The sequence below is a fragment of the Lycorma delicatula genome, chromosome 3 (assembly GCF_047948215.1).
Source record: "Lycorma delicatula isolate Av1 chromosome 3, ASM4794821v1, whole genome shotgun sequence".
Classification (NCBI taxonomy): Eukaryota; Metazoa; Arthropoda; class Insecta; order Hemiptera; family Fulgoridae; genus Lycorma; species Lycorma delicatula.
In genome coordinates, this window is record NC_134457.1 from 51,307,960 (window position 1) to 51,323,035 (window position 15,076).

Here is a 15,076-nt window from a genome sequence, read left to right on the forward strand (position 1 = left end):
CGGCTGAGCAACTTATGGACAGCCCTGGAAAGCAACAAAATTAATTTAATTTTTCTTTAAAAAGACAGTCCTAATTTTAGTAAAAAAAATTGTAGCAAATTATTATCAAAATTAGTGAAGGTAATAACCTTATCTTGCCTTACTAAAGGGGATTTGCATGTGTGTCTGTCTGTGTATCCCCCTTAACTGAGAACATGCTTACATGATCGAACATACTGCCCTTTAAAAATTCATATGATTCTTTTTTTCTTAAATGTTTATAAACAACAAGAAAGAAGCAACACCAACAAAAAGAAAAACCATGCTTACATGATTGAACATATGCCCATCAAAAAATCATAAGAATTTTTTTCTTAAATATTTATAAACAATAAATAACAGCAGTAATAATAATTATAAAATAAATTATTAAATTTTAATACCGTAATTCAATATCACAGTATATCTTAAATCAACTATTTTCAATAAAAATAAATTGGTACTGAAAATACTATCGATTATCCATTTAGAATCGTATTTAAGATTTTTTTGGCCTTGTAGTTACAATTAAACATAGATATAGGCAAAACACGTGGGTAAAATTCAATGGTAAACAATAAAGATCAAAATTAGAAGAAACAATAACGGTCAAAATGGAAAGAATTTTGAATCCTATACATCCTCCTTAGTGATTTATTGATTTTTAAGCCAACTTCTCTTTTGTTATTGTGTCAAGAAAGGTTAGTTTCGTAAATTGAATATAATATATAAATAATATAATTAATTTAATTTGCATTTAAGCTTCCAGCTCTCGTATTGAGTGAATTTGCATGTGGATATTATGGGTCTTGATGAAATGTTGAGAGTGTGCAATCTTTAAAAGATGCTTAAACTGATTTAAACCAAATTTAATTGGAAAGATCTGCTGATATTTTTTCACTTTTCCTTGATCAATTTTCATCATTCAAAAAAAAAGAAGATTTTTACACAAGAGGTAATAAATTTTGGGCACCTAATAATCCCATTCCAAGATGCCGGTCACTAGGGCAACCTGCCCTTAGGGCGTAGCTGTGGAGGTGCGCCATAGGCATGCCCTGCAGCTAGTACTTTTACTAAGCTAAAAATCTCCTATCCAAATAACCTTAGAAAATCAAGGACCTACTGCTTTGACAGTAATGAAATATATAAACCTAAATCAAACCTCTAAAAATTTCAGCATTAATTTTACCTAAAAGATAGTCTTCCAGTTCTTGAAAAGCAATACTAAGTTACACGTACAATCTTTAAAAATGCTCTAAAATACATTTCTTTTTTATTACTTGATAATTAAAAATAAATGAAATATTCAGATAATATTGAAGAGAATCATCTTAAAATAGAAAAGAGTTAGGATGAATGAATATAACAACACAAGCTATGTGTAATGTTTTCTCTTGATGTTCACAAGGTATCAAAATATTACATGAAGTCTTTATTTTCATTACGATGATGGCATGTCTACTTGACCAAACTACTGAAGAATATTTAATAGCCAACCTATGTGTAGACGTAGTATCTCTGCCATTCTGAAATCTAGAAGATTCTAGTTCAAATCCTGGTCAGGGATTTTTACTCACTGTAAAAATTTCATTTCTCATCCAAAATTAAAAAACCCATCATTAAAAAAAAAAATGATGACCTTAACTAGATATCAGCCAAATATTATATTCCCACAAAATTCTGTATTTGATAAATGATAGTTTTTTTTTTGTAAAGCTAGGTCATAATTTTTTGCTGTATACATAATTTTATTTGTAATAATATAATAATGTAATCTGTTACATAAATCCTTACGGCTGACATTTTTGAGAAAAAATATTTCTTTGAAATGTATATTCTAAGAAAATTGCAAAGAAATTGTAAAAGGTGAATTATGCAAAATCTTTATTCAGTATATTACAAATAAGCATTAAACAAACAAATAAAAATGATACTACTGCATTAGTTTATATATATAAAACTGTTTTTCCATAAATTAACTAAAGAATCACTCAAATACATAAAGTACAACTAATTTATAAACTTGATAATTGTACTTTTCAATGAAAAAAATTTGACTTAATTATGCAAATTAATATTAATATAAAAAAAAATATAGAACCCTTTTAACTACTGAAGTATTATGTGTATATCATTAAATTGAAAGGGAATCCATTTATTAACCTAAAGGATAAACGTTCTAACAGAAGATAAAAATAAACGATTATTAATTAATTAAACTAAATACAAATCAATATTCAACATAAATAAAACCAAGAAGAGGTGAGCAGTTTCAAACTGCAATCACAATTATAGCATATCGGTACTAGTATTAACTATTAAAACAGGATAATAGACAAACAGATATACATTTTCTATTTACCGATACTGTAACGTAGTCAGTTTGATAAAAAAAAACTAAGATAAAAATTTGCTATATTTAAGTAACTATGTTTTCCTGTATATTTTAAACTGGGTTCCATAACAGAATTAACTATGCACAAAACAGAAAAATTTAGTTTGAGTTTTCAGTAATAAATTTAATTTTCTTCTTCATAAGAAATCTTTACTTTGATTAATTTAAAAATTGATTTTATAATTAGAAAATTAAAATATTCTAATATTAGTAAAAGGTATCAATTACAAAATACACATCTATAGGACCTGAGCAATGGATTGTACTTTTTTGATCATTTTAATATAACTATGTTCATCAGTTATTGATCTAAAAATAATTTTTTGGAATACAGAATCTGAAATTTAATCAACATAAAAATTATTTTTAATTTTTCTAAAATTGTACCTTTTAAAAGTCTAAAGAGAATTAAGTACATTCATTAAGATTTTGAATTAGAAAAAAGCGAAAGGTGATTTATTAAATTAAGACTTATAAATTGCATAAAAACATTAACACAATAAATAATATAGGAGAACAGTGATTAAACTCTAGGTAAAGATTAATATAATTTAATCAGCTTGCAAGATATTCTTTTAATTAAGGTTAAATTCATATTATTCCTTCCATGTTGAACTTCAACTTTTTGAGTAGCTGCTTTTTATAAAGTAATAAGAATAATACTCTTAAAACAGCTTTTATATTATTTATAAATTCTGATTTGTTACTCAACATGAATATTAAATAAGTCGCTTACCGTCCTGCAATGCCAGTAGGCTGGATTTCCTGTACAAATATGCCAAGCTCTCCCTTCTCTTCACTTCTTAGCCCAACAACACTGAAGCCAAGACTGCACCCATCAGGTTTGAACAACTGAAATAAAAAATAAATATAGTTAAAGTAAACACCACCATTATTATTTTAAAATAAATAAAACTACTAAAATTGAGTAGTACGAAACAACAAAAACATACCTAGTAATATACAACACCAACTTGGATCAATCCAATTTAGTGTTCATTCAAAATTGGTTAACATGAAGTTGAAAGAAATTGTTCTGAGAATAAAACATTACAAGTTGGAATAAAAATTCTATCACAGACCAAAAATTCAAATTTTTATATCATGCACCACTAAGATGTTAAGATATGAATGTGTAATTTTCACAAATTTCTAACAGTTTAAGAATTTTTTAAAGAAGGAAAAATAAATTGCAGACTAAATTTTACAAAAAAAAAAAAAAAAAAAAAAAAACTGTATTATGAAGACTATTAGTTTTTGAAACAAAAGTATCCTTTAAAACAGAAATATTTCATGGCAGTAGATACAATACATTTTGCTAAATTTTCATTTATGAGACTTCAAGTAAAAATTCAAAGATATCTAATTTACAGTGCATTATTTTCTGAATAAATTGTTATTAAATTTATTATTATTACATTTATTGGTACACAAATAAAATGAGACATTTAAGTTTCCACGATTGCAAATTCTAGTCTATAAACAATCTATGGCTGCCATGCAAAAATCAACAACAAAATAATAATTTTGAGCATCTTCATTACCCTTATAGTAAAAGTAGTAAATATAAAAGCATCAATGAAAGTAGTAGAGTAGTCATAATGGTTCAGTCCCCAATACGAAAGGAAATGACAAATTTACAGTCATACTACTTTTCAAAAATTATTATTTATTATGCAAGATGAAAAACAAAGACAAACATGCACACCACCACTATCCTACATCAATCAAGTTACAATAACCTTACCCATGATATTAGTTATTCTGTCATTACCAAACATGATTTGATTACTGTTCAACTTTTTCTGAGTTATTTGACTAAATATCCTAAGAAAAAACATAATATTCAACCAAAAATTAATTTATTTTTATAATTTTTCTGCAGCTCAAAATAAAAATAAATACATTATTTTAAGTACTTATCTTAAATAGGATTTTAGTTTAAATGCTAACTGCATTTTTTTTGGTAACCCTCATCATGGTAAAATGCATATAATACAGTAAAAAAATAGGAGGTAACAATACTTGGAAGCACAAAAAAAAAATATCTATAATTACAAATATGCAACAGCCTTATCATGATTAGCAAATCCACACCAACTTTTCATATTAAAAATATAAACTATCAGTTACAATTAACATTCCAATTATAAATTTCACTTACAATGAGTAAACAGAATATTGAAAAACATCAATTTTTTAACTTGTTTACTTTAAGTTATCACAAACAATTCTCTAACTGTGCAGAAATTATGATTTTTGGCAACAGAAATAAAAATTCTTGAAACAAAAAAATGTTAATACATATTCTGAATATTTTTCTAACTGCATAAACCAACACAGGAGAAAACTTGAAATGCAAGATGTAAATGGATTTTTAACATAATGGTTTATAGTGGAGTGAATTTATTCAAAACAAATGATCCAATGATGAAATATAAATAATTTTTCTGCATCTGAATAGACCTTATCAGCTGATGCGTTTCCACAAAATTCTGATAATCTCTGGGTTCCTTATTCATCAATATCAATGGGAATTTTAAATATTACAAAAGAACATACCACTTTACTACCAGCTGATGATACATTAAATGATGATGAAACCATTAAAAATTTTAAAGATTATAAAAATAATGAAAGATCAAAATATTTTATGTGTTTATGATAAAATAACTTTTCAAAGTTAAGTCTTTATAAAATCAAATATTCTTAATAGCTGATATATTTAATTTTTATAAACTTGTTTTTATTCACCTATGCATAGTGTATTATTTAATTTTCACAACCAATTGTGAAATTTGTTGAATTACTTGATTATTGTAAACATATTCAAGAAATTTTCAACATATTTATAATCTATTTATAATAATAATAATTATTTACCTATGTATATCAAAGTGCACTGTAGAGAATTTGATAGCAGTTGCTAAATTGCTTTATATCTAATATCATTACTATTATTATTTTTTGTCATTAAATTTTTATTTAAAAATGTTGAATAAATAAGTACTAAGTAAAATTGGAGAGTTGGATAAGTTCTAAAATGTTATAGCAAATAATCCCGCTGTCATCCTAATTTTAAATTTGGTTATATAATAAATAAAATTGTAAGCTACAACACAGTTTTTTGTTTTTTTTTTTTTAAATTAAAGGTTAGAATTTTGATTTAGCATAAAAGAATCCTTTTACTTCAAAACATAATGTATAGTACCTCAAAGGAAACAGTATTTCATCAACTTTAAAATGATCTTAATTTCAACATTCTTGGCAAGATAGAATCGAAGTTCATCCTATGTTTTTAAAAATAACAAGGTTGATGAAAAATTCATTTTTTAAAGTTTGACAGCTGATAAAAAATTAGCCATACATGTTAGGATCCTGAAATTTCTTAGTTTTTTCTCCCTTTAGTAGATTATTCATACCAAACATTTTGCGAAGCCAGAAAGGGATTAGGTTAAAAACTACTGTTCGTGATTTCGTTAAAATGTTATTTACAAAATAGATGAATTATTAAGATTTTTAAAATAAATGTAAAAACTCACTTCTAAAATACATGAAAATATGCTTATGGTAGGTCTATTTTTAACAAGTGATTTTATTAGGCTACTCGCTGATAAAAACTCATTTGATAAGATCTTCTAGAAGCATATTTCATTATTTGTTGTTTTGAAATACTTAAACCAGATCTTGTCAAAATATGGTTTATGATTTAAATAGCAGGTATTAAAAAAAATAACCTTTCAAAACCAAATAATTGCATATATAAATGATTTATTAAATCATTCAAAATGGAAAAGAAGTTTATTTTAATCTTATTTTGACCCATATGCATTATTATCTCTTTCTGCTAAAACCATTCTATTGTCTTTATTTTATTACAAAGTAAATAAATAATTTCAATATTCCAGAAAAGATTTTACCTGCAAACTCACTGTCAAGTAAATAAGAAAATACATCATCCTTCCACAGATCACAAGTGCACAGAGGAACAGAATGGAATATAAGAGTATCAGGGAATATTTTATCCCCCTGTTAATCACAGAAGGTGCCCATCATTCCCACGCTGGGTCTTTCTAAATATCAGGTGGACATTTAATTTTTAAAGGTAGTTATATATTTGTTTTTATTCCAAAATGGATGGGATTTGGAAATTGAATCCAGGTCCTTTGCAGATTGGGTTTTGAAATGTTTTTTTTTTACTTGGATTATTCCCTTAGAGCAGTGATTCTCAACCTTTTTAGCTTCACAAACCCAACAAGTAAAAAAAAAAATGTAATGAATAATTCATGACCCTCCAACCTCAACCCAATGAAACCTAGTTAAAAACTAGGTTTCATTGGGCTTCATTAGTTAAAAATTAGGTTTCGTTCAAAAACTAGGACGGTATGAACATATATGTAAGAAGTGTACAAACATGAGCAATTTACAGGTTCCAACTTCATGTGTACATGCTCCTAGTAATTTGATCTGCTTGCATAATATTGTTGTGAGAGCATCATGTTCCAACATGCAAATGATACATTTAAACATGTCATGCTATCAGCAGTATAAAAGAGGCGTAAAGGATTGCAGAAAGCCAGTTTAGTTTTGAATGCGAAGCATGCATTTGGTGCCTTTAAGCTTTTAAAAGCGTAGTTTCATTGAAAATAATAAAAACTGAGGTCTCAGTTTTTTAGTGTGTAGTTAAACATATAACTATTTTTTTTTTCAATTAGATTCTTATGCAAAATGGAAAAAATTGTGAAAAACGAAATGAGCCATCTAAATCCAGTGTATTGATTGGTAAAAAGACAAGATTGTACAATAACAGTGGTTTAAAGTATGGTTTTAACTCATTGGATGGAAGTTTTCCATCCAGAACATGACATAAATTAAAACAAAAAATGTAAAAGCAAACAATGCACTGCACCAATGCAGTGCATTGTTTGCTTTTAAGTCCTCTTCGATGAAAGCATGAAGCCATCAAAATTAATTTGACACTTGTAAACTAAACATAGATAATAAAAGCAAACACTGGGAATTTTTCAAAAAAGAATTACATACTTCAAAAAAATCAACAAGCTACTATTTGTAAATCAAGCCATACAGATAAAAGTAATCTTGAAGCATCTTATCTCGTAACATTAAGAGTAGCTATGATGTCCAAACCCTATACAATTATAGGAAACCAAATACTGTCTGCTACAACTGAATATGGTCAGTGTTTTAATAGGCATGCAAGAAGAAAAAAATTCCACTTTCTAATGATAATGCAAATCAACGAAATGGTGCCAATGGGCTTGATCAGATAATTCAGCAAGTGAGTTCAAATGAATTTTTTAGTATTCAATTTGATGAATTAACAGATGTGGCAAAGTTCTTGTTTTTTGTTAGATACAAATTGCGACACTGACAGATCAGTCAAAGAAAATATGTTGTTTTGCAAATCAATACCTGGTCATCCAACAAGACAATGTCTTTTTAATGGTTTTTTTTAAAGAAGCTACTAAAAACTATAACATAGACTGGATAAAATTTATTATAGTGTGTAGGGATGGTGCAAAAGTCAATAACAATAAAGAACAGTGGATTTCTGAAAAAATCAACAGATTGTCTTATACAAAGGGTAGAATGGACGCACTTCTTCCTTCACACATATGTACGTCTTTTTAATGTTTTTTTATGAAGCTACTGAAAACTATAACATAGATTGGACAAAATCTATTGCAGTGGGTAGTAATGGTGCAAATGTGATAACAGCAAGAACAGTGGATTTCTGAAAAAATTAAAAGATTTATCTCATAAAGAACACAAGGAAATGGGAAATTTTGGAAGTAGTAGTGACAACCCTGAATTGGCAGAATTGTGAAAGTGGCATCCTTCTGTGTAAAACTGCGATTTAGTAATCATGGACTAGTGAGTTGCTGTATATAGCGTACATTTGCTGTGAAGGCATTTTACAAGAATGGTGACAGTGTAACTGCTGCTCAACAGGAATTCCAACGTAATTACAATTTAGGAAGTCATGGTCATGTTCTTTCATCTTGCCATGCCATCAAGACATGGGTTGAGAATTTTGAGTAGACAGATTCAGCTCTAAAAAAGAAACCAGCAGAAAGTCAAGGAATTCAACAAACCCAGGAAAACACTGAAGCAGTTTGGACCTCAATTGGAAGAAGCCCACAACAATCGCAAAGGAAACAAATGCAGCACTGAACTTAAACCGAACAACCATCTGCCGAATAAACCACAGTGTTTTGAAGTTTCACCCTTACAAAATTCAAGTTATACAGGAATTGAAACCATCAGACTATGTGGTGCAACAGCAATTCTGTAATAAAATGATTGAAAAGATTAATGACAACTCCAATTTTGTTGACAACCTTATCATGTTCGATGAGGCTCATTTCCATATCAGCGGGTATGTAAACAAGCAGAATTATAGACCCTGGGCAGCTGAAAACCCTCACCTGTTGCATGAACGACCATTACACAGCCAGAAGGTTACAATTTGGTGTACTGCTTCAATGTGAGGTGCGACTGGAACTTAGTTCTTTGAGGATGAGAGAGGGAGGGAATGCAACAACAGTAACGTCTGAACAATATGTTGATGTGCTCAAAACTTTTGTAGCAGAACAAATTCAAAACTTTTCTGATTTTCATAATCCTTGGTTTCAGCAAGATGGAGCCTCTGTTTGTTCATACTGCCAGAGCGTCAATGGCAGCCATTGTGAAGCTCTTTGATAACCATGTAATTTTATAGTTTGGCGACATTCAATGGCCCCCAAGATCACGAGATTTGTCAGTGTACAATTTTTTCTTGTGGGGGTCACCACAAAAGTAAAGTGTACACCATTCGCCCAATGACAATTGCCAAGTTGGAAATGAGGATTCGAGAAGAAATCACTGCAATTCCTATGGAAGTGCCTCAAAGTGACATCAAAATCTCAACATTTGCTTTCAGGAATGCATATGTTTGAATGGCCATCACCTTATGGACATAGTTTTTAGAAATTGAATTTTTTGTGTTGGGACACTAAATAATGGCATGTAATTTACTTTTTGTTTTCAACAATAAAACTTGTAAATTCATTTTTTTATTTCAAAAAAAGATTTTGATAGTTACTATAAAATTTCCCATTTCCGATTGCCACACTTTACCAAGGGCAGAATGGATGACTCCTTCCTTCACAGAGCTGCTGTTGCCACAAAAAATGTGACAAAAAATACCAAAGAAATTCTTTTTAAAGCTGTAAAGATGATTAAGTTTATTATTACAGAATAGGCTGTTTGCTAGACTATGCAATGAAATGGGGGAAAAGAAAAAAATCTATTCTTTGCGATACAGAATTCAGATGGTTATCGCAGGGGAAAGTGCTAACCCGGTTATTGGAATTGCATGATGAATTAAATTATGATGATGAATTAACAATATTTTTTCAGAATAAACAAATGCCGTTCTCAATGTTTTTATAGAATAATAAGTATATGTTATTTTTGGCTAAATTAGCTGATATATTTTCACATTTAAACGACTTGAATATGAATTTACAAGGATGTGATTAAAACATTCTATTAATTACAAAATTCAAGCTTTCATTAAGAAGCTTGACATCTGGATTCACCATCAAAGTAAAAATTTTTATGTTTCTGCCTACTTCCGACTATATTCAGAAAAATTTATAAGAAGAATACGCTATTATTCACAAAAGTTTGGAAAACATGAAGATGCATTTGCATGAGCTAAAACTTAAGTTGGCGGAGTATTTCCTGGAAGATAAAAATGATTCCTTGAAGAGACGGGTACTGAATCCATTTAGTGAAAACATTACAGCTGCTAAGTTGACAGTTGAGAATCATGACCAGCTCATCTAAATGTCTGCTGATTAGGCATTACAGCTACAATTCACATCTGAAAATTTAGATACGTTTTGATTTGCTCATAAAAGTGAATATGGAAATTTAGTCGCATAAGTATTAAATATATTAATTAATCCCTTTCACCACCTTTACCTCTGTGAAAAGGATTTTTTATCCATGGTTGCACTAACAACTAAATATGGGAATCTTCTTTTATCACTTGAAAACAATTTTGTATGTCCAACAAAGATCCACGAATGGAGAAACTTTTAAACGAAAAACAAATGCAACCATCTCATTGATTTATTTTCTTTACATAAATGTAACGAATTAAAGTGAAATGTTTTTATAATAAATGATTCTTTTTCTCATAAAATGATTTCATTTTTGTTTTACATGTAAGGTAAAACAAATATTTGGCGTTTATAGACCTAGAAAAGGCATTCGATAACGTAGACTGGAATAAAATGTTCAGCATTTTAAAAAAATTAGGGTTCAAATACAGAGATAGAAGAACAATTGCTAACATGTACAGGAACCAAACAGCAACAGTAATAATTGAAGAACATAAGAAAGAAGCCGTAATAAGAAAGGGAGTCCGACAAGGATGTTCCCTATTTCCGTTACTTTTTAATCTTTACATGGAACTAGCAGTTAATGATGTTAAAGAACAATTTAGATTCGGAGTAACAGTACAAGGTGAAAAGATAAAGATGCTACGATTTGCTGATGATATAGTAATTCTAGCCGAGAGTAAAAAGGATTTAGAAGAAACAATGAATGGCATAGATGAAGTCCTACGCAAGAATTATCGCATGAAAATAAACAAGAACAAAACAAAAGTAATGAAATGTAGTAGAAATAACAAAGATGGACCACTGAATGTGAAAATAGGAGGAGAAAATATTATGGAGGTAGAAGAATTTTGTTATTTGGGAAGTAGAATTACTAAAGATGGATGAAGCAGGAGCGATATAAAATGCCGAATAGCACAAGCGAAACGAGCCTTCAGTAAGAAATATAATTTGTTTACATCAAAAATTAATTTAAATGTCAGGAAAAGATTTTTGAAAGTATATGTTTGGAGTGTCGCTTTATATGGAAGTGAAACTTGGACAATCGGAATATCTGAGAAGAAAAGATTAGAAGCTTTTGAAATGTGGTGCTATAGGAGAATGTTAAAAATCAGATGGGTGGATAAAGTGACAAATGAAGAGGTATTGCGGCAAATAGATGAGGAAAGAAGCATTTGGAAAAATATAGTTAAAAGAAGAGACAGACTTATAGGCCACATACTAAGGCATCCTAGAATAGTCGCTTTAATATTGGAAGGACAGGTAGAAGGAAAAAATTGTGTAGGCAGGCCACGTTTGGAATATTTAAAACAAATTGTTAGGGATGTAGGATGTAGAGGGTGTACTGAAATGAAACGACTAGCACTAGAAAGGGAATCTTGGAGAGCTGCATCAAACCAGTCAAATGACTGAAGACACAAAAAAAAAAAAAAAAAAGTAAGGTTATAGGCTAATATCACGACCTCCAGGTTGAGAAACGATGCTTTAGAGATTAGTAGGATATTTGAGTTTATCTCCCGACATAATTCCCCTTTAGTCCACCCACTGAAGGCTTTTCAATCTAGTAGGAATATGTCTCACGAGGCTCTAGTTTTTGGAGGTGCAGTGCACTCCCTTTGCAGAGGGAGTAGCCTGTGTATCCAAAATAAACAGAGATACTTTATATGTTCAAGTAATGAAACCTTTAAAAAGTGTAAATGTAACAAAAAGTCAGTTAGTTGTAAGTTACTGTACCTCACATCCCTTACAATGTGCAGAAGAAAGGCATTTAATTATCCATAAATTTTTAAAGTAGATGTTAGTACTCCCAATTAATTCAGATTACCAACATCCTACTTTGTATTTCCTACTTTTCCAGCTAGTTAATTCCAACCTGGTTTTTTTGTGGTAATAATTATACAATTTTATAATTAACAAGTTGTATTATCAACATTAGTCATGTAAATGCTGTTAATCTCAATATAAATCATTAATGCAATTCTGGTCAACATTTAGAATATTCATTAATACTGGTTCCTACCATGTTTAATACCACCGACTCTTTCAATCTCTATCCATCAACCTAATCGCCTACCTTTCACAATCCAGTGACATCACTTTATTATTAGTTCATGTGTTTTCTGCCTGTCGCAGAAGTATTAATTGGGAAGAATGGATTGATAACTTTAATTTAATTTTTTTGTTTTTTAATTATTATGTTAATTATTATCAAGCATTTTATTAAACACATTTTTCTTAAATTAAATGCACGTTACCTTTCCAATATTAATATTTCAGTGTGAATATTTTTAAAAGCAATTTAACTAAAAGACAATATATATAAAATACTTTCCTGAGAACATATATTATTTTCCAAATTTTTTCAATTAATTATTATCAAGCATTTTATTAAACACATTTTTCTTAAATTAAATGCACGTTACCTTTCCAATATTAATATTTCAGTGTGAATATTTTTAAAAGCAATTTAACTAAAAGACAATATATATAAAATACTTTCCTGAGAACATATATTATTTTCCAAATTTTTTCAATTAATTATTATCAAGCATTTTATTAAACACATTTTTCTTAAATTAAATGCACGTTACCTTTCCAATATTAATATTTCAGTGTGAATATTTTTAAAAGCAATTTAACTAAAAGACAATATATATAAAATATTTTCCTGAGAACATATATTATTTTCCAAATTTTTTCAATGAATCACTAGATATTTTAAAAATGTTTATTTAAAAGTATCATTAACCACTAGTTTTTTTTAAGGCACTTTTATTTATCTAATAATAATAAATAGGAATTGACTTTTTTGGTCAAAAAAATTAAACTTTTTTTTTGTCTTTAATTACCCCTCCGCGAAGGGTCCGCAGTGGAAAAAAAAATTTAACTAATTTGAAATTACTTTACTATTATACGATATTCAAAATTCTTAAACATAAATTAGAAAAATAAAACTCCACCATCAAATTAACGTATTGATGAAATGCATGATTACGTAGAGTAGTTTCTATATCGTAAAGTATAAATATCATAAACTACTACCTAAAAATGTTTTACATCTTAAAAAATAATAATACTTCTGTACCTTAACAGTTAATACGTCACGCCCCTGTGATGATTCTTCAATAGCTTTTTGAAATTCAAGAGCATAGGTTGGTGTAGTAATAGGAGGTAATGATACTTCCTCAGGACCTGGGCTGACAATCTGTTCAAAAAAATAATATTAAACACAAACATATAAACAGATATACATAAAATAAGAAATAAAAAATGTAATCTAAAGTGAAATTATTGAAAATAGAGATAGTATTACAAGGTTTATCCTTAAAATAACCAGACTGGTTCTGGCGCAACGTGCAGTTGCAGTGGGTAGGAAAACTTATGGTGGGGAGTCTTAGCAACACATTGCAACTAAGCACAGTTGGCAAGACTTTAAAAAAGAATTGTTTGCATCTGGATTCTCTACCATGACAATGCATCGAGCCACACTCTGTTGATAAAGAAGTTTTTGACCAACAAGGAAGTATCAATGCTGCCACAACCACCCTACAGCCCCGATCAATTTCCCTGCAACTTCTTTTTGTTAAAGAGACATGAAAGGACACCCAAAAGAGACATGAAAGGACACCAATTTGCTACTGCTGAAGTTGTTCAAGAGACCGTGACAAGGAATCTCCACAACAGGAGTTCATAAATGCGTACAGCCAATAGAAACTGTGTTAGAAGCATTGTGTGGCTACACAAGGAGCCTATTTTGAAGATTATTAAGTGTATTTCATCATATCTTCAATAAATTGAGTATGTCAGTAGCAATCTGCTTACTTTCAGGACAAACTATATATTATTTAATTATTCATTAATAGCATCAATAACGTCAATTACAGAATAAAATATAACAGAAAACGCTATAAATAAAAATACAGCAAATTGTACTGATACTAAATAACTAATATTACTGAAATTGTTAATTAACAGAATAAAACAACTTGAAATTTTTTAAAACTGTGTTTACATTAAATAACACCAACATTTTAAACAAAAAAATAAAGCAATAAAACCCTGTTAGAAATAGAACATGGTATAACTACAATTATGTAACACAGGAGGCAGCAAAACAAGGTCAGGAATATTATTGGTAAACTCCAAAAGTCAGAAACATAAAAAGAAGGCAAAATGACTAATTACATTAGATATCCTAAATAAAAGATAACAAATAGACTGACAGCATATATACAATGGCAAGGCCATAATTATTTATTTATTAATAAATAATCAATATATTAATAAATAAATAAATAAATTATAAATTTTATTTACCACGATATACTGATTTTAATCTAAACTGACAATTTAATCAGAAATAAAAAATTCAAAAAATAATTATAAATTAGTTTCCTTCACTGTATTTTACTGTTTTTGGACATTACAGTACTAATGGATCAAAAGTACAAGAAGATTAATTTTAAATTAATCATAGTTCATATTGTTTATAAATAAGTAAACATTAACATGTTATCATAACACCCAGTTTCTCAAAACAATTAAGAATGCATGACAATAATAAAAATAAAAAAAATGATGCAACAAAAATAAAAATTATATAGCACATTGACACATGAATCCTTATCTAAACTTTATTTTACAAATACTAAATATCCTATGAAAATTTGCCCCATCTTTCATTAATATTAATTCTGACCTATAAACTATTAACTGTAACTCAAAAGAAGAGTGCATGAAAATACATATA

General features: G+C 28.8%; 1 protein-coding gene across 1 annotated transcript in view; it reads right to left on the minus strand.

Annotated features, from left to right (window-relative positions):
- The window catches only part of LOC142321587 (multiple PDZ domain protein-like), a 1,133,813-nt gene that overhangs the window by 1,094,611 nt on the left and 24,126 nt on the right, over window positions 1-15,076 (minus strand). Inside the window, exons 5-6 of the mRNA XM_075359801.1 lie at window positions 13,412-13,531; window positions 3,150-3,265 (exon numbers count right to left, since the gene is read on the minus strand). Of these exons, the coding sequence (XP_075215916.1) occupies window positions 3,150-3,265; window positions 13,412-13,531 (236 nt within the window). The remainder of the gene's footprint in view (window positions 1-3,149; window positions 3,266-13,411; window positions 13,532-15,076) is intronic.